Source organism: Hirundo rustica, chromosome 2 (assembly GCF_015227805.2).
Source record: "Hirundo rustica isolate bHirRus1 chromosome 2, bHirRus1.pri.v3, whole genome shotgun sequence".
Lineage (NCBI taxonomy): Eukaryota > Metazoa > Chordata > Aves > Passeriformes > Hirundinidae > Hirundo > Hirundo rustica.
In genome coordinates, this window is record NC_053451.1 from 87,697,054 (window position 1) to 87,718,796 (window position 21,743).

Here is a 21,743-nt window from a genome sequence, read left to right on the forward strand (position 1 = left end):
TTTCACATTATGGAGAACCTTGATTTTATAAAGTCATGGATGACCTCAGCATACAGCCACCAGTATTTCTGATGTGCTTATATAAATTTCCTGAGGAGGAATCTCTACCACATGAAGACACTGTAAGGATGAGATAAAAACTTGCCAATAATTATTACAAATGTCATTAACTTCTAGGCATCTGTAATCTTTATTTTTTGCACCCTACACTTCTGCAGGATCCAGGTTACAGAGATATACAGCTATTCTAAATTTAAAGTTAACTTCAGAAACTGATGGAACGGAATGCAACCTATCTGGATTCATTCACAGAAGAACTTTACCTAACAAAGGAAATTTTCCACGTTTTCTAAAGAATAAATCACTCTCAGCCAATTAGTTTTGCATCTCATCATAAAAACTCAGCTCAGACAAAAGGAATGAAAAGAGATGAAAAACAAACCTTATTAAGCTACAAAAAGATGGCAGGACACAATTTACATTGATGTAGATAAAGTACCCATTTTGGAGTTGTTGGCAGTATTTCTATACCTGAAACCTATTACTGCTCATTTCACTGCTTCATGGGCCACAAAGCAATTTAAATGTTTGTGTGCACTCAGAGCATATACATTACCACAAAGACTTTAAGAGAAAAAATGTATCAAACTATATTTAGTGTAAGATGGTATTTTTGAATTAAGTTCATCTTTGATTCTAACACAGAAAGAAAAAATCCTCCTGTATTAATGAACTGGGTTTAGCTTTTTTTTTTTTTCCCCAACCAAGCCTACAGGAAGCTTTTCAATCATACTATTGTAGGTATTAAACTTGGACCTAACTCAGAAAATGAGAATTTTAAGTATTAGTTCTCAATAAAGAAAGCTGAACGGCTTTCAGGAGAAAATTTGGAGTATGAGCATCCAGGACTCTCAAATAGATAGTATGGATATCCTTGACAAATAAACAGGAATACTCAATTCTTCTTGAACTACATCTTCAAGCAAATAGGCCGCTCTACTAAGTTGCATTTTTGGATCAAGTAACAGGGTCACAAAATACATTAGTAGATAGAGACAGAAAAACCAGTGCAAAAAACTAGGTCATCTTAAGAAAACTTCAAAAAGTAATGCTGTTTTAAAAAATAACAATCAATTCTTGACTACCTGATTATTAGACAGATAAAGCATAAACAAGCTAAAAGGAATTTTTATAATAAGCCACACACAGTTACCATTTACCCTGAAAAACAGTCCTGAGTGGCAAGCCAAGTGTGGAGGGGTATAGTTCAGAGCACAGCCTAATTCAGCACACATCTTGCTTATGGACAGATGTAACAACAAAGTTTAAAACAACTGGGGCAGAGAGAACTCAGATATTATTTGCACACTAATTCATAGAGGAAACCAAACTTTGCAGTTTGGGAATGAAAACTGACACAACTGGCTCTGAACTTGAATCAAGGTGAGGAAATTTTAGTAAAAGATTAGACTACACATTTTTTAAAATAACAATTATGCATTAACTATTTAGTGGAATTTCTACATTATTTTCTCTGGATTTTTTGGCCAGCTAAGCAACATTATGCATTATAAACAGCAACAAATCTCTGTAAATGTGATTAAGTGGTATTACTTCATTTGAGAACAGCAAAGGTGCAATGAAACAGAAAAATAAAAACATTGCTCCATTTTAAATGATGCAATGCAAGACAGTGTATCTCTGGGTAACCCAATCTTTGATTTTTCTTTTTATTTCACACTACGTTTTTAGCATCTTCTTGGACTGAAGAGTGGAATAACATTGGAAGCATCCTTACTGTTCCCTGCTGCCCTTTCAGGTCCCCATTTTGACAAACATCTTTGTTCTTTTTTCATCCTGTACATGCTACGTATGAGTCCATTTAAAAACTATGGAGATACGCACAACCTTTAGCTGTGACTGCCCTTCTCTCAGGAATGGGATTCAAACAACCACATCTACAGAAGAAGCTAGCAGACGTTGGCTTTACCCCACCACAACACACACTTAGAGTCTCCTGTGTCTTAGCTAAGCAGATTTTAGGACTGCTTCAGACTTATGGTTCAGTGTAACTCAGCTGCAATGCAGAAAAAAAGCTGTTTACAGGCTGGATTGCAAAGCAGATTGGGTTTTACATTAAACAGCAGCAAAAACACAGACAGACTGATGATTATAATCTTCAGTAAATACTACCATACTATGTTTCTGACAGATAATGCAACATTTAGAAACAGAATTTTAGAAGACATTAAAGGACCATGAATGATTACGGGAAGTTACATGTTCCAGTTAATGCTGTCTCAAAAAAGAGCTTCTAACTTCCTACAGATGAAAAGTAATTGTTTATTGATACCATGCAAACATCCTACCTGTGAGAAAGCTGGCAAGGCTATTACATTGATTCCCATATTGGTATTTGGTTCTTGGAGCTCTGGTATTTGTAAAAGCACTGTTCCAACTGGTTGTGACAGAAGTGCAGTGTTACATCCATTTATTGGCTCTTTTTTGCTCTCTCCGTAACTCTCTCCTTGCTGAAGGGTGCATATCTGCTCTACTTGCTCTCGCAGATCAGGTGGCAGAGCTTCTAGCACAGACTTATCTAGCTACAAGGATATAAAAGCTTTTAGATTTTTCTAAGGAATAGGTAACGGACTTATTTCAGTCAAAACATTAGTTATACAGTTCCTGAATTTTACAAAACCCACTACATATTACCCTGTGTACGCAAACATCCTTAGGAACCTCAGGAACCTGAGAGTTACACTCTGCAGCACTAAATTATCATTTAAGACTAAGCAGCTCAGTAAATATGAATGCTCAGTTTTACCTTTTCACAATGATCAGTCTTCTTACCAAAAACCATAGATAGGTTTCCTCTACAGCTACTTAATGATAGAAAAACACGAATTCTGAGTTCAAATTATACAGGTAACAGGTTGATATCAATACTAAATTGGTGTCTGGCACAAAGCTGTAAGCAATTAATTTCTTTCTTTATACAGTTCTAGGGTGCATGTTACTGATTTACTTTACTGGTATTACATATGTTTGCATACTGTCAGACTTGTCAGAGTTGGATGATGAAATAAGCTTTTACTTACTATCAATTATTCCCTTGAAACAACTGAGATAACCCCTCAGTGCCCAGAAGCTGCTGTGTACAATGACAGCTGCTCAAGTGACTGAATTAATACAACTGACAAGCAGATGTACAGCATCATTTTTCTCACAAGTGAAATTTGAATAAAGCTATGTAGAGAAATGCCCACATTTGCCTCTAAGTTCTGCTGAATAAGACTCCATAACTGTGTTAGAATAGTTTACCTTTTACTTTTAAGAAGAAAATTTGGAGCTTATGACAAGATTTACAGAGGAAAACCACAAATATCTATGAAAATCTACTTGGCGTGGTAACTGACAGATTTTGATAAAATTGTTTTGATGTATTGTTAATCACTTCAGTTACTCTTCCATGTTCTGTTTGTATTCACACATTCCAAATTTGCTGCAGATATAACTCTATAATCATTTCCTGGGAATCCTGGGTGTAAAATAGCTCGCTGTTACTTTTCCAGTACAGTATACAAACAGCAGTGTGACACTAATTCTCATAACTCCTTCCCAGCCCTGCATTTTTATTACATTCCATATTATAATATGGTTAAAAGCAGAAATAAAGATATTGCACCATAAGGCCACCAAAGTTTTAGGATTTCCACAGAACAGCTGATGCATTTTTCACTTGTTTATACACATTCCTCCTATGGCAGCATCTGAGTGTGCAGAGCTTTGCATTGTTCAGTCAAGTTACTTTTAGATCCTGAGCTGGCTTGGATATTGCATTATAGGAACAAGTTTCCTGCCAAAAAGCGTAATTTGCTTCTTAAAATGGATAAAAATTTGAGAAAGCTGTTAAAAAAACATCAGAAATGCTTTTACAGATTTAAATTAGAGACATTTAAATGACAAACTTTTACAGAAGATAAAGTATGCTTATACCTAAAATACCTGCAGTATTCTGTGCAGCTGTTTCATGGCAGACCCTTCTAACAAAGTCTACTTGAACAGCATGTGGGGTGGAAATAATGAAGGCTTCTCCCTTTTGTTAAAACACTCTTAAAAAAATCCCCATATCCCATAGAAATATTTTACTCAAATATGTCCTCCTCTCATCTAAATAGCAGTATTCTGTACAATGTTAAGTGAGCATACTAACTTCAACATTATTTATTTTATTAAGACAAAATATTTTTGCATCAACAGTTACTTACAGTGCACTGTACTCTACTAGAACTCTTTTTATTTAAAAAGAGCTCCTTTTGGGTCTGTCCCAATAAGACAGACAATCCCAAGTTATTACAGTATACTGCAGATCTTTCATACTCTCAGGTTTACCTGGGAAGGAGATGGAACTTCAATACTCAAATTAAGCCTGGATTTTACACTGATAGGAGAATGCACACCATTCCACTTGACAGCAGACTCGTTGTTGGCATTAGAATTGAGACCAGGGGTGACACTGGTACCACGAGATGGAAGGAAAGTGCAAGTTCTTGAATTAGAAGATATTTCAAGGTCCATAGCAGCCACAAATACTATTGATATGGAAACAAAATAGAGAGTGATCATCTAAGAGTTAAAAATACCCTGAAGATTCAAGACACAGTAATAGGTAATTTCTAGCATTATTTGAAGAGTTATGCAATATATACCACAACCATAACACTTTTTATTTCAAAGTATCCTCTGTTACTATTAACTAAAACAAACAAAAAAAGATTGGACTAATCCTAGACAAAGTTTCATTAGCAGCATTTTCATTTGCAGCAGCAAAGCCCACTCTCAGAAATTTTATGTTGCATAATTTATACTGGTATAATATTGAATAAGTAATCCAAAAGGTGATCTATGCTAGGGTCCTTCAGAACTGATCGTTACCACACATGTCACGTACAAAGCTTACTGACCTTCCTTATGTTCTTCTTCTGAATGCTTTTTTGCTTTCTGAACATGAAACAGATCAATAACTGAATGTGATCCACCAGGTAAGTGTCCAGATTGTACTGTCGAGGGAGCTGAAGTTGTTTTACTGATGGGAACTAGCTGCTGTACCTGAATTCCAACCTAAATCCAAAACATAAATGCATTAATTTAATGAAGTTTGAAATAAATAAAATTTTAAAAATCCATGATTATATCATACTAGCACTGCCTTCTTTGGAATTGGCGGCCTGTTGTGGGTGGGGGGGAGGACAAATAAAAATATACTGAAACACACATGAATGGCCACTAAAAACATCCCCAACAAATCCCAGGATTACTCACCATAATCCAACAACTAAGAAATGACAAATGTCTACCGTCTAAACTTCTCTGATATAAAAAAGTGTTATCAACAGGATCATAAAGCAATATGGTTTTTATGAAATTTCTTAGACACTAGCAAATACAGAAATACTGACAAGAATGTGGTTACTATTAAATCTGGCAATGCTGTTCCTCAAGGACAATCTATAACTAAATCCACCGCTTCAGCCACAAATAAGAAAAATACTATTGTTTCACCTGTAAATACTGTCTTTGCAAAGTCTCAGTGGATCAAAGTACTTTGGTAGAAGTAGTCTTTTTTAGATGAGGCGTTCCTCATTTTACAAGACATCCTAGATTTCCATTTAACTTTTAAATACCAAATCAGCAGAAGTTCAAAGAGTGTGTCTAATTAAGAATGCACTGGTGCACTGTATTAGTTTATTGGCAGTCGTCCGCTATTTTAAAGAAGAAAACCTGACACTTAGAAGAAGCTGTATGTGGGACTCAGCATGAAGGAGCTAGTGTATATATTTCCATCAGGTTTTCTCCTATAAATACATAGCAAGGATTTTGTTTATTAACACCTTCTTAGTTGCAATAACGGGATATGACATTTAAATTAAATATTTCCTTAACTCCAAGCCAGGGAGTTGACTTTGCAAGGCAACTTTGTGGATCAAAACCCTACTTCTATATCCAGATGATGAATTAATGCAGGTTTGTTTTAGAAATCATCTGTGTTCTATTGTACCAAATGGCTGATGTCAAAAGAGTGGCATTGTGGGGTCACATTTCTAAAACAAAACCACTGAGATGAGCAGGAGTTCTAAAATAAACCATGAATAAAAAGAGCCAGAAAATCACCTTCAAACAGAGGCCAAAACATGGGCTGGTAACTTTTCTTGCTCTAAGACTTGCAGTCTAGAGCAAAAGCTCCTTTCATCTCTATACAGTTATATATTAGTTTATATTCGTTACATAATTAATGTATAGCAAAAGTTTATAGAAAATTCTACAACAAAATAAAATTTACATGTGCTGACAGAACTGTAGAAGATATAGTCTTGTTACCTCAGGCTGTTTTAAGTTTTGCATTAATTTATACCACAAAAAAAATTAGGCTTTTTTACATTTTTTCAAATGTTACAAAGCATAATATAATTGCATACACTAATTTACATAAGCTTTGTATTACCTACATTTTTGCTTGAGTTTGGTTATCATCTACCATATGGAACTGAAAATCCACAAAAAATAAAACAGGTTGATAAAGAAAATGAATTTCAGTTTTCCCATTAACTCACCCCTCGCATATCAGATATGTTCAGTTTCATTGTGTGAAACATGTTCAGAGTTTCCTTCCCAATTACTTTTGCACTGTCTGTTGCATGGTCTAGAGTCACAGTCCTAAAAAGAATAAACAAGTATGGTTAAAAAGGAAACTGTTTCATGAATCCAAAAGACAAAAATTCTGTATTTGTTCCAGAGAGGACCTGAAAGAAAGACAGAACATAATTTCGTGGCATACAGAAATGGGACACTTTTTATTTGTTCTGTGGTTTCTTTTTAAAGGTAGTTAAAACTAAGCACGATCTACAGAAAAAGCAAAAAAAGCAGAATACTTCCTAACTAAACATTCTCAATGTGCAGTCCACACACTTAGTGTATATATATGCATGCAGTCTATTGAAGACAGACAAAAAGTTTCACAAGTTTACAGTTTGCACAAAAACACACTCCTGCATTTTTGTTTTTCACTCAAGCTTGGTTCAGAGAGTTTGCTCAGTATTTTTTCAGTTGTCAATTGTCAAATGTCTACAGCAAGAGTTTCAAAAGGAAAGGGGAAGCAGATACAGGCACATGGATTACAAGCAACAAGGAACTCAAATTAATGGCAAGTAACTTTAAACATCATTCCAAATTATCTTAAACTCTGGGCAATTTTTTGCAACAAATCTCACAAAACAACCTGTGAGTTTTACAGATTACCACTTGAGAGCATGGCAGGGCAGCAGCCGTGCTTGATAGCTCCAGATTCTCTAATGGCCTAACCCTTGACATCGGTAAGGAAAAAAATTCAAGTGGCTCATCAAATATATGTGAGTGATGTAAAGTCCTCTCACTGAAATAACTGATGCAGTTTTAGCTCAGACAGAATGGGCTCTACCTAAACAAAATGAAGTTTGGTGTTTTGACAGGGTGCCATCCTGACAACTTACTAAACACTTTGATGGTGTTACTCTGCTTTTGAATCTGTCAGAAACCACCAGGAACAGCCAAGTGATCTTTGGAAAGGTTTGGTTCTGCCAATATGAAAACAAAAACCCCCTCAGACTGTGAACAATATGAAGATGTCCTTAAGCTTTACACATTAGTATTTCTAAGAAAAAGGAGATCAATATCACCATGAGCCTAAAGGTACAGAACATTCCCAAAAAATATTTTAAAAAGACCTCTGCTGAACTCTCAGGATTGGGTTTCAGAGATGCAGTAAAAATACCATTTAATCTTAAAAGCTGAATTTGATTTTAAGTGTGTCTGCAAGCCTGAATCCTTTGTTGTACTATGGTTATGATCCTAGGGGATCTCGACCTGTAGAATGAGAAAGCATAGCAAGCCATTCACCTGTGAGGCAAGGGGGCAACAAATGAGTTATGAGCTATAGCTACAGAAAAAAACTTAAGAGAGACTGGTCACGTGGGGGAACATCAAACTGACTTTCTAATCCATTTGCTCGGATGCAACTTTTGGAGTTTACCCTTCCATGGCTAAAAAGCCTTTCACTGGACTGAGCAGAAATGCTCTAACAAAGACAGAAACACAGCACCTGCAGCATAACCTGCATTCACTGGGGCTGACAAGGTCACTGGAAAGCCAGAAGCAGAAACAGAGACACCAGCAAATAAAATCTTGGTGTCTGAACAATTTTGTATTCCTGGGCGTCCCCTGACCTTACTGAAGACTTCACAAATTAGGGAAATTTCAGGGCATGTGTGCATTAGTATGCCTGACCACAGAAAAGGGGTCCAAAGCACTGATTTGCTCATGAAAAAGCACTCTGACAGTAGTTAAAATAAAGGAGGAATAAAGCTCTATCTCAATACACACTCAATACTGAAGATACGTTCTTAGGCTGCTAAGAATAAATCTTCAGCTCAAAGAATTCAAGATAGCCAGAAGAAAAAAGTATAGATTGATGGATTTTCTTCTTGGTATATATACCAATTCCAAGAAGTAATGAGCTTCTTAGAGTGAAACATGAATTTTGTCATTTCAGTTTTTATTACAGCTGAATTCTGTGTAACAAGATCACAAGCATGACAGGCTCTAGGCATGCAAGTCTTACTACTGACTCTAATCCACTGAAAAAACTCCTGGGCATGTGGGTGGTGCTATGCAGGGCCAGCAATTGGACTTGATGATCCCTGAGTGTCCCTTCCAACTCAGCATATTCTGTGATCTAACTCCACCACCTCTTCTGTTTACCATCAACACCCATCAAATGATCCTCCAGTTCAGGAGGGGTTAGTCTGTTACAACCACCTGAGATGGAAGAAAAAGTAGAAAGACCTACTGTCTCTCAAAAGCCAGGACGATCCTGCACTGAAGAACAACTGCTTTGATAAAGAAGTGTATGCCTGAAGAATATATGTGTATGTAGAAGGTTCTGAAACAATCTTGTATGAAATAGCATGATACTCTATGCCTAGATTATATCAGGTTTTCAGTATGCAAGTATATAAATAAAATTTATATTAAAAAAATATTTAGTCAACATCACCCAGTTTATCAATAAGGAACAAAGAACAATGAACAGGAGTAACATTCAGCTTGTGGAAGCTGAAGGCCCTACTCCTTTGACAGTGACCTATCAACTGACTACCCAGGCAGAATTATTGGGTTATCCTGATGCCTTAAGTTTTAGCTTTCATATTTTTTAGATTTTGTGCTGCCTAGGTGTGTAGCTCTGAGCTTCATACTAAGTGTTAGTCAGTTCTCTTCACAGGGTAGGTAGACAAAACAGAGAGAGCAAGGACAACCGTTAAAAGCTTCAGGCCCAGAAGCATAAACAGTGAACAGAAGAGAAAAAACCAAGAAGGATGGGACTTCATAAGCTGAAGCTGTAACTGGACAATTAACCCCAATATACAAATGGACCAAAACTTATACAAATGTGAAACCTTGTGACAGGTTGTCCATTTTGTGACCATTCCGGGTCCATCTCAGGTGTAGCCCTGGCCAGGCTCTTGCACTGCCCAAGGTGTATCCTAAAGGCCTTTCAATAAATACCTACTTTACTCTCTTAGCTCTGTCCAGTGTCTGTTCAGGTCAGCCTTCCCAAGGCATCAATCCCATTTCTTCAGGGATGGGCAGTCACTACAGGGAGCATCTGGATGAGATGTGCTATGGGGAGCCCAGGCAGAATGAAACTTTACTCCATTGATAAGGCTACACAAGAAAACAATGGCACTTCTGATGAGTAACTTACACCTACATGAAGAAATGTTATCTGTGAAGGCCAAGGGACCTGAACAGATTGCCTTGAACAGCTGCAACATGGGGCACAGTCTTTGACCTTGCAATTCTGAGACTCAGCTTTTTAAGCTCCACTTCAGAACTTCATTGTCTCTTCTTGGACCAAAAAAAATTCTCTGCAGATTTATTGGTAAAACAACAGGAAAGACATGATTCAGCACTATCAAACTTGTCTGTACTAAGACAGCTGGACTGCAGTCCAAGGTGTCTGATGCCAGTTTATCCTTAGAACTTGAAGTGGCTTCAGTCTCTGCAGCAAGTCATTCTGCAAATACTGCCATAGCTCCCATGCACTCTAGACTTGGAGGACTACTGTCCTATCAGACATCTTTCTTGACAAGTAAAAAGCAGAATTTTCTCTGAGAACTGACTCCAACTGTCACAATCACTATGAGATCTATCAAGGAACAGCAAAAAGCCTGTGAAGTAAAAGTAAAGTACCCAACATCACAGCTCAGGGCGAGAGAAGATTCTGCAGCACCAGAACCTTTCAACTTGGCTGGTTACTGAAAGAAATCAGTGCTGGTGTACGTGTGTCACAGAGCAGGATATAAATTTGTCCTCAAACACTCTAAGAAAGCCCTTATCTCCAATACTGAGCAAGCTGGAGAAAGGTACACCAACCACATATAAGCATATATGTATTATTGATAACTGATATGATACTGATAACAAAAGTACAACCCAAAACCAGAGGAGTTTTGATAATAATAGTCTACTTATTTTGGTGCAAGTTTTATACATAGATGAAGAAGTACCAAGCACTTTGAATTTTCTGTCTTGTCCTCCTATGAATTTTAGATCCTGCAGAAGTGGGTTCATGCCTAGTACTTACCTGGCAATATTATCACAGATTCCATGACCTCCGTATTTTGCAGGCTCTACTGGTGCTCCAGCCTTTCTGACCATAATTTTAAGGGTCAATCGTTTACCCTTCATACCAGCAGCTTCAAGTCTACGCTGGATTTCTTCTGAGAGGCTCAAAAGGAAAGCTTCTGCTTCCTTAGGCTGAAGGGAAAAAACAACATATTAAGGTAATTACTACTTTTCAAATACTGAAGGTAAATCATTAAGGGTTAATACAATCCAGATTGTGTAAACTGAAAAGAGCAAGCTGACTCACAAGCAATTGTCTCATTCACTGCAGGTCACTTAATTTAGACGAGATGGTAGATTCCTGTCCTAATGCTGAAAGAGGTCTTTAAAAAATGTATTTAGAAACCCCAACACAGAATTGCAAGTCTAAGCAAAAACCTAGAAGATGAAGGGCATAGGACTTAAAATCTTTTTCACCATGAGGAAAGTCAAGCAGTGGAAGATGTTGCTCAGCGAAGTTCGCAGTCTTCGTTCTTGGAGATTTCCAGTGCCAGACTGCATAAAGTGCTGAGCAACTGGTCTGATTTATTAGCTCCCCCTGCTTTGAGCAATGGTCTGGACTACACAACACCATCGGGTCTCTTCAAATTCCTTTTTGTTCCTATCATTTCTACAAATACTCAAGAACTCAAAAAAGTGCTGAATTACTTTTTAAATACGATTTTGTTAATAACACTCCCCCCCCCAACAAAAAGTATTTGTAAAAAGTCTAATAAAAATATTGTACGGGAGCAGCTGGTGATAATTTCAGGCACTGGCATCTTCGAATAATCAGCATTTAAATGAAAGAGAATGCTAGGTGCTGACAAACCTACTGCAGTTCTCTTTTTCTGTACCAGACTTGTATAACGAATGCAGAATAGCCAGCTAATTTTGTGCAAGCTTCTTTTCAGTCCAATACTTTTGCAGTCTCTCCTCCCACTTTATCGTTTGGTCTCCTACTTCTTCATTTTCCTCATTTCTATTTCGTGGCTAAGATGGTGCTCTAACAGATCAAAGTGTAAGTGAAAATAATCAGAATATGAGAAGATTCTTCTACAGCTGAAAGAAGTCACTGCAAAAAAGAAGCAAGTTTAATTTACCTGTGTAAACCTTATTCCATAGTTGATTTCTGCTGAAACAGATTTTCTTTCTTTTTCTGTACGAACAGGTCGGTCGTCCAAACCACGACAAAATCTGTAGAGCATTTGTCCTGTTTTTGGACCAAATTCTTTTTGTAGTTTTGACATTGAAGCACACTGAAGATCTCCACAGGTTTTAATTCCCAAAGAAGCCAGCTTAGATTCCATTGTCCTGCCAACTCCTGACAACAAGCCAATTAATTCTGTTAATCTTATACAATTCAAAGCCAGTTAGGTTCTGATTACACAAATTTTTATTTTTAGACCTATAAAGTTGTATCAAATTAACAAATAAAAATATATATAAATACTGCTCCATAAAACATGGTTTGAATGGAAACTTTTGCTGTCATCACCTCTGCATCTTTAATCTGTTTCATGTATTTAGTTTAAGATGTCACACTACAGCATGTTTGTTTATTTTGGGGTAAAATATGAATGAATCCTGCTTGGAAATTGTCTTGAGGTATTGCTTGTTACAGATTATATTGCTCTGAATCCCCCCAACAACTCAGTCCAAAATGAGTGTCCAACATGTAATATGTTTTCCCCTCATGTACAAGTGATCTAGTCTAAATGAAAACCAACAAATATTTCGACCATTGTTCCACTGCTTCCTAGGTAGAAAAATAATATTTCAGGTAGAAGTGACAGCATACCTGTATCACTTGTGCTTTGAATTACCAAGCACTGGAAATTGTAGGTATCCATGGCAACGGCACATATGTAAGTGTGATAAACTGAAGCATATTTGGAGAAGTAGCCTGTTACTTCCAGGAAATATTAATCCTATGAGTTCACACTACCAAAGTCAGCAAAAATTAGAAATCTTAGGTAATCAGAGTCTATTCTTGATAAACTGTTTCTTTGTCGAGATGAATCTGTTTCTGTTTCTCTGTCAATTATTAACACAAACACTGAAATGCTTTTACTATGAACATGCAAGTGAATTCTGAAATCTCTGAAATGTTAAAGTCAAAGCACATTACTATAAGAGTAATATTCTGGAGGAAAAACATCTCCTGTAAGTTATGCCAAAGAGAAATTATAGCACAACTGTGCTGTAAATAGCGTTTGGCCACTAAGGGTTACATAACGAGAATTTCTGGCAAACCTGCACCTGTCTGTGGATGCTATTTCTACCACTCTTCTATTTCAGCAACTATGCCTGCCTGTTTTTTACTGCCCTTCCCTCCTTTTTTAATCTTCAAGAGATAAAGATATTGGTTTTTGTGTTTAACACTAAATATATGTGTATATATGCACGCTGATGTCAGCTGATCACTAAAAGCATAAATGAGCGCTTACTCAATACTTCTTGCACCATACCTGTGTCACATTATACTATGTATGTGTACTGAGTAACAATACAGAGTTACATGCCAGGAAATGCTTTATGTTACAAAGCATTCTGGAACAATTAAAATATGATAGAGCCTGTTTTCATACTGGTGGATGACACGTCTTTACTGTCTATCACATTTTGGATCATAAACATGAAACAGCACCTAATCCTGTTTGATCTGGAAAGCAAATTTGTAGCTTAACATGGTTTAATATCAGGAGGCAAAATGGCCTCTAAAAGTCAGGAGTACCTGGAAGACTGGTAACAAGTTGTCCTCTGATAAAATCATCCACTTCTTCAGGTTTTAAGTGATACTGTCCATCTGGTTTTGCTTTACGAGTTGCCATTCTGGCCAGCAGAATATTGGAACCTGTGAAAACAACAAATTAAAGCATGTCTGTGGTAAATTCTGTCAATCCTCAAGTAGAATGCCACAGTTTAACATTCAAGAAAAAATGCAGAAAGTACAGTCAAATTCTTTAACTTCTACCAATAATTAAATGAAATATTTTCACATGTATTTCCAGTGTCTACTTTCAAATTACCAGCCAGCACTCTCTTCTATAACAGCAGTGAAACTGTAGTGCTAGCTGCAAATTGCAAAGGAAGAATTCTGCTTAGAGTCATGAATTTCAGCTTGGCTCACATGTGGATTTCACACACTTACATGCACTCAGTACAGGTATGTACAGATACTCAACTCTAGTATTAATTAAGAACAAAAAGAAAGAAAAAAGGAATGAGGCAAGAAGAAACAAACCAAGGGAGTCTTTTGAGATGTGTGACTTCATATATAATACCTACCACAAATCACACAAATCTTTGCTCTCAATACCTCCTAAGAACTATGTACAAAATCATTTCACCCTGTAAACTCTTACTGCTGTCTCCATTAAGGAACACAATCTGTGCTTCTTCTTCTATTTACTGAAAAAATACAGTAGCATTTCATAAAAATGAATGCTAGAGTAGAATTTTAGGATAGTGTTCAGATAAAGGAGAAGTTATAGCTGGACAGGTTGTTGACTTAGGAGTTGGACTTGATGATCCTTGTGGGTCCCTTCCAACACAGACTACCCTGTGATCTGTGATATGGAAAGTTTTTTGCTTAAAACTTTCCAGTTCTGAATATATTCTTGCATTTTTATTCACACTGATTTAATGCAAATGGCAACATATTCCACCAACACTTTGGAGTTTTAGCAAACTTGCATAGCTTTGATACATTAACAAAAGCAGTCACAGCCTGTAAACAGAAATTAAGTTACTCACCCATCCCAACAGAAGCTGTGCATTTAGTTTGGTCTTTGATTTCAGTGCGGATAGCATTTGCAAATTCATCAGGAGTCAGTCTGGTCTCTGTAAGGATTTCAGTGATATCTACTAGTGCTTCATCACAACTGACTGCTTCGATGTTATGAGTATAGCTATCAACACAAAGTAAAGGAGGTGAAACACCAGCAACAGCTCACCATCTGTTAAAACAAATATGTAGCAAATAAAGTCTTCCTTTTGTGGCGGCATTTCCCTGCCTATTTTGTATCACACATCACTTAGACACTAAAAATGCTAAAACAGCATATTACAGTAATATTACTAATGTAAGACTAATTTCAACATGCATCTTGATTCTAAAGCAACAGTTGGAGATGGAGTTAATATTTATGTTTCATTGGCAATAACAAATTTCCAGTTTTATTTCAAGTGCATTTTAAACCAGAAAGTAGTTTCTAATACATGTTACTCAAATAACCTGTTCCCAAACTACTCAAAAAACATCTCTTGGAAAGATCTCCCCACTAAGCAGGGATCTGCTTCTTACTATGTAAATGAGTAAAAAAATTAACAGTGACTCATTTGGAAGTCAGATGTTGATTTTTTACAAGATCTGGCTTCAGGATAAAAGAATGCTCAGAAGCATGGTGCTCAGAGTAATAAAAATACTACAAAGGAAGACCTCAAACAGAAATAGCTTCACTCAAGCTGAAGAGCTGGACGTGAAAAAACAAAATTAATAATAGCATTCAGTAGTGGCGAAGAAAGTATGCTTGATAACCTTATCATGAAGATCATGCAAACAAACAGCACATTACCTTGCTAGTATTTCATATACTGTCCGTGCAACCTCTTTGTATGCATCAAAATCATATGAAACCGCTTGAAGATTTGGACACAACTTTTTTGCTTGGCCAAAAAACATTCCATTCTTTATGCCAACTTGTCTAAAATTAAATAATAAACCGCAAGTAAGTGCCAACTTTCCCACAAATTAATAGGGAGTGCTTTAAATTTAATTATTTGTCTTTTCCCACAAAAATGGGAACAGGAATTCAGTCATCAGGTAGAAATTTAATGGGTTAAAAAAACCCCTGCGAATAGATTATTTGAATTAGCTGTGCATTACTATGCCATGGAGTATGAGAATTCTGCCTTGAAGACAAAGATTCCAGAAAGCACACTTGTTATCTTCTGTTTCAAATTAAAACCACAAATATACTACAGTAACTAAGGTAGTGAGATCTTATACTCCAAGGTGCTAGCTTACATTATTAGGCTCCTGTTAATCTCTTTCTGAGGTACAAATAGGAGCCTGCCCATCCTAGCAAGCCTAAGAAAGCTTTCTATGAAGAAATATTTTCTGGAATATTATTTCCATCAGGGAAAACCTCCTGTATTTCAAACACTGTACTTATATTTATGGAATTTGTTTCATATTCTAAACCTTTGTAAGTTAGGTCATTGGAGACGGTCAGCAAAGCCTCTGCAGAAAACGGTTTTAAGTTTAATAGTCACACTTTCTGTTTGAAATAAAACCTGCAGAATGTGTCACTAATTCTATAAAACACTGCAGCTTTGATACAAAGACATGAGGATAAGATGAAATGAACTGTATCACAGTGAAAGGCACAAGGTTTTTCTTCACATATGTAGGTTGGGTTGAGAGCTACTGAGCAACCATCTACCAAGCAGCAGCATCCACAGGGAAGCGCTTCTGTTAAATTCTAACAACCCATATAATCACAACTTTTGAACAGAAACCTCTTCTCTAGATAAAGACACTAATAACTACTATTTTTTGACATCTTATGCCTAGCTGTATGGGATTTTCAAGGAAACTACTGGGTAACTTTTACCTACCTGGCTTCATAACTACAAGAAGCTATTTCAGCCATGGACAGAACGGTGAGATCCAAGTCAGCTCCATTCACATGTGCGGAATCCGGATGCTCCCAGACTGATGAGTCCAACTGATCAGGTACTCTAATCTCTGCTCAAAAAATAAAATTTGTCTGTGTTATTCTTCCTAAGAGTTCAAAAGAATGAATACAAAAAAAAAAAAAAGATGGATTTTATTTTATACAATTTCTATACTGTTATCTTTTGACAAAGAGGTTCTTAATACTATATTGATTCATATTGTGGTCCAGATAAAACCCCAGACCCCTTCCCCAGTAATGTCCCCCTCTGACAGGTCTGTACACACTACTGAGAACAATATTAATACAAAAATGGCTTTTCAATTTTCCCCAAAATTACTAGACAGCAGCTCCTTGGTGACTACATATACCATACTTTATAATAAGAATAATCTTAGCTTTATTGACCATAAAAATGATCAAACACATGTGGCTAACTCTTACAACCACATCCTGCTAACAAATACAAGACACTAAAAATTATTTAACAACTGCTCAACAAAACAAGAAGACACTTAGCTTTGTTCCTTTTTACAAAATGCACCCCTGATATCAGAACACTGAAATTTCATACAAAATACAAATCTACTTCATATCATACCTAAAGATATTTTTCCAATAGTCTAGATACCACAAAGTGATTTTTTTAAATGAAAACCAGAATGCCAATTAGATAAAATAAAAAACACTAGCTAAAAACTTTTATTTTCTTTAACACTCTTATGGGGATATTAACTGAAAAAACTGCTTTTACTTACTAATAATCCTCTTATTATGATATGTCAATTTCTTTCAAATATCACCACTAACTCATCTTGGATAAAAATGATACAACTACAAATACTGCAACCTCAGACTTAAAATGAGACCGACCTACCCTAATTTACTAAAACTTTACTACATATTCCTACATACATTTTAAAGGATCCTCCAGGCCCACCGGGTACTAAGTACTAGACAGAATTCTATGACACTGAATAATGGAAACAAAAGATTTTCTAGTTCTATTTGGGTTTTCACAGTATGTAAACCTTGAAATACTTGCTATACTCTAAATATGGATCAACTTGAAAAAAATCACTGGATACAAAATCTATGATGCCTGCCCAAGCTCCCATCAGAATCAAACAACGAAGTATCATATAGATAAAATGCTCCTACTTATTTAAAATGAAATCCGCCATGCAGCTCTTTTTCATTACTTTAGTCTGTTTAATACAATGCACCTTTGTAACATGATAAATGGGAGTTTACTGCAGAGTGCCACAATGCCTAATTATATTGCACAGTACTAACAACTTACACACCGACAATCTGACAGAAAGGAAACCTGGTGCTATGTGCACATATGAGTAGCTATCAAACCAGAGAAAGTGTTGTCATGAGTGAGTGCAGATACCAGGGGGAGAGCCTTACTCGTGTGGAAAACTGCTTTTACTCAGAATTTCTGCTAAATTTGTGCACTTTTTAATTTCTTAAATATTTTAATTTTTGATGAGCTCAGTAAGTTACCTAAGATGTCTGCAATTGAAAATTAGAGCAAAATTATGCCCCGAATAAAGATAAGAATGACAAGAACAACTTCTTTAGTCCATGCCTTCCTTTGCCCTGGCCTGAGATGATGCTGTCATCTTGTCTATCTTCACTGGATTCGCCGACTTTTTCCACATCGCAGCAGAGCAGATCCCCCCATGAGCTGATGGAGTCACTTCATGTGAAATTCAGGGCAATGCAGAACACATTGTCCTCAATGGAAGGCAAGGCAGAGAACCTCTCATCAAAAGCTGGGAAACTAGACAGGCACATGGTGAATGTGGAGCAACGGATGGAGAAATCAGAGGCCAGGACCCAAGTCTGTGAAAAAGAAATCGCTGAGAATAAATCTGTGACTAATATGATGGTTAAATTCTGCTGCTCTTTAGAATGAAAAGGGAGATTCTAGGGTTGAGGGAAAGGAAGTCTAGGAAACATTCACATCTTGGGCATCCTGGCCATGGAAGAGACCCCAAACTATGAATCCTGATTAACATATGTTAATCTTTTATCTTTAGAACATGAATGTTAAAGATGGTATGTATGCAGAGAAGTAATTTCTACTATCTAGAAAGCCTATCTCCAATTTGGGGATTTAGGGTGAGAACGGTATCTAGGTTTTAAATTTAAAAGTTATGCATTTTTAGATGAATTAATACAAGAAAAAGAAAGTATTTCATAAAGACTGAAGATTCTATTGACACTAGATATTTATCTAGCAATGCAGATCAAAGTCAGGAACCAGTATCACTAAAGAAGTAATTAAAAAAAAAAAAACCAAAAGAAGTAGCTGAAGCAGCAGAATTCAAAAGCGATTCATAAGGGTTTGGGGTTTTGTGTCTGGTTTTTTTTTTGGTCGTATTTTGGTTTGGTGTTTTTTTGAGGGGGTGAGGTGCTCTGTTTCTGTGGTTTTGGTTGGTTTGTAATTTGGAACCTTTTTTCAAATAAGCAAGATCTGGAGAAGGCAATATCAGAGAACAGGCTGGAAAGTATGAAGCACCAAAAACTAAAGTGGGTTCCCTATTGAAGCATGGATGTAAAAATATGCTCATATTCTAAGCTCCTCCCAACTACCTATTCCATTTCTATCACACATCCCCATTGTGTCTGTTGTAACAGCCTAATTTACCATTCCGTATTTTTGACACTTTAGAAAAAGCATTTTTGCATGTAATGCTTGTGCCTACTGCACTGTATTTCCCTCTGGCACAGCACAATTAAACACATGCTGTGAAGTGTGTCACTTTCTAAGATACTGTGATGTCTGAGAAGGCTAATCAGCAATTCCACCTTTACATCTAAGACCATAACTAACTGTAATTTCTTTACCCCAATAAGAAGACAAACCATGTACTTATGGGAAAACACAAGGAGAAACAACAGGTTTGGGTTTAATTGGTAAAATGATTGTACATGGAGATAAAATAAACAGAGACTCAAAAATATTATGAACGGCAGGTAATGAAACAGAGACCATAAAAAGAGCGTTTGGAAAAAATCCTTTCACCAAAACAAGAGGCTGCACAATCAGCCTAAGTATCAAGAAAGAAAGAGCTACTGCCTGCCTGCATGCAAGCCAATTGAAACTGGATGCTGAAGTTAAAGAAATGAATGTGTGATATCCAGAAAAAGCAGCCACAGTAAGAAACCGAGCCTGTTATACAATGAGGCTGAAAGCAGCTGTACACTTAAGCAATAAATACAGCAGAAGAGATACGATTGAATTTGTGAATCAAAAGAACGTGCTAGCTATCAGCTAAATTGTAATTCAACCCTCTAACTCTCCAAACCACTCAGTTGCATGAAGTCACCCTTATCCAGTTCAAGGCCCTAATAAAAGTTAGCAGGTCACTGTATAAACTGAACTACCATTCATACACAAGCTCTGCTGCAGAAAATCCAACTCCACAAAGACCACAGCTATCTTTGTCTGCAGCATACTGAAAAGTCCTTAAAAGCATAAAGGCCAGTGGGTTCCACAAACGTATATTCTAGCTCAGTTTTGAAGTGTTCTTGAACGACAGCAAAAAAAGACAAATGAAACGGCATCAGTTCCAGTAATACCTTGCTTCTAAATGTCTTCAAAAACCCCCAACAACCTGCTGATTTCCAAAGTACTAATGTTCCATAAACAACCACAGATGAACAACCTGTCTTTCCCCCATCTTATCTCACCAAAATAAAACACTGAGGTGTAAACCATAACAGTACTATGTACCACAAGTTTGGTAAAAACTGCATATACAAAAGGGGAAAGGAGAAACGAAACTTCCAAGTCTAAACTGAACTTAAACTGCAGCTACCCCTTGTTCATGCACTTTTTACCAACTTTGTTCTAAGAACTGTACTTCTAGATGATTAAATAGACTGTTACTGGCCACTTAAGTTGCCCATGATTAGCAATATACTTTCTTATAGTAAATAAAGTTCAGGCAGTATAAAAAACCTATTAATAAAACTTTGGTTTATATTAGTACACTACTACTTGAGGACACAGAAAGTAACAAATCTCTAAATTATTGCAGGCAAGTATGGAATTCTCAAACTACAGCAATGCCTTGGTTTTCAGAAAACAAAGTATTGAACAAACAGAATTCATGAAATTGCACAGACTTTCCAGAGACCTAAAATGCTTTATGGACCACCCAAATTAACTCATTGTACACAGACACTCTACATATGTAACTCATATACCAACTTCAATCAGTTTCTCACTGGCCATGTGCTGTTGTTACTACTTTTATAATAAAAAAATACCTTGTACTCGACTCTTATAATTTATTTTGCACCTTCTTCTCTATACTTGACTTTCTGAGGAAAAAGTGATCCTGGATAACCTGTACTTATTTTTCATTTTAAATAACTACATAACTATTCCATCTTACACTCAACCTCAAAAAGTGAGTAAAAACCTCAAAAAGTGAGTAAAACCTAAAATTAGTCTAAAATAATTTACTCATACTCAGCAAAGCTAACTAACAAGAAGCCACAGTGGCTTGCCATTACTGAGGCCACAGAGCACCATGTTGTCCAAAGGCACTTCTTTCTGAAATCCCCCCACATGAAAGAAATAAATTTATCCATGGTACACTTCATGAATAATTTTAAAGAAAAAATCTTCTGTAACAACAGTTAAAAACACATACAGACAGACTTATCTGTACCTGCTTTGCCATTCAATAGCTTTTTCTGGTAATATTGCTGTTCAAGCTGGGGGTTTGCACCAGGGCGCAGCAGTGCCTTTCCTGTACCTCTGTTACTAGTAACAGCTACTGGCTTTCCTGTGGAGAAAAAACACATATACTTACAGGTCAATACCTATAATAGCTTGCATTTTAATAACAGCACAATTAGGATAAGATCATAAGGATTTTTAATTTACTCTTTATAGCTTCTTTCAGGCTTAGATGCTCTCAAGGCACTACAGAAGGAACAGCTATAAATGGGCATTGGGATTGTGACAACTAATCACTCTTAACTGCAGTCACATGTAAAGAAGAAAAGTTTTTCAAGAATGAAAATACAGCCAATACTAGTTTCTCTTTAATAACAAATATAAATGGAAGCTGTGAAATTTCACCAATGGCCTAATGATTCATTAGTTTAAAATACAGCAAACAATGGACTGATTTTAAATACTTCACCATATTTATTAGCTTAAGTAAATCAGAAAAATAAACACATGCCAAAACACTTAGTTCCACTTAGTTTAACTGTGCAAACCAAAACTTTTGACTTTTCTGTAATATCAACACCTCCATGGTGCTTCCAAAGGACGCTAATTTCTGCACTTAAAGTTCTGGCAAATTTCTGTAGAAAAGTATT

At 36.4% G+C, this 21,743-nt stretch overlaps 1 protein-coding gene across 3 annotated transcripts in view; it reads right to left on the reverse strand.

Annotated features, from left to right (window-relative positions):
• The window catches only part of REV1 (REV1 DNA directed polymerase), a 56,924-nt gene that overhangs the window by 6,195 nt on the left and 28,986 nt on the right, over positions 1-21,743 (reverse strand). For 2 of the 3 annotated variants that reach the window (XM_040056078.2, XM_040056079.2), the window contains exons 8-18: positions 21,083-21,199; positions 16,327-16,456; positions 15,282-15,410; positions 14,461-14,615; positions 13,439-13,558; positions 11,805-12,025; positions 10,682-10,854; positions 6,615-6,717; positions 4,968-5,124; positions 4,396-4,595; positions 2,370-2,603 (exon numbers count right to left, since the gene is read on the reverse strand). In XM_040056078.2, the coding sequence (XP_039912012.1) occupies positions 2,370-2,603; positions 4,396-4,595; positions 4,968-5,124; positions 6,615-6,717; positions 10,682-10,854; positions 11,805-12,025; positions 13,439-13,558; positions 14,461-14,615; positions 15,282-15,410; positions 16,327-16,456; positions 21,083-21,199 (1,739 nt within the window). Of the gene's footprint in view, positions 1-2,369; positions 2,604-4,395; positions 4,596-4,967; positions 5,125-6,614; positions 6,718-10,681; positions 10,855-11,804; positions 12,026-13,438; positions 13,559-14,460; positions 14,616-15,281; positions 15,411-16,326; positions 16,457-17,897; positions 18,193-21,082; positions 21,200-21,743 lie in introns of those variants that run through there. The other variant, XM_040056081.2, reaches the window with a different exon arrangement.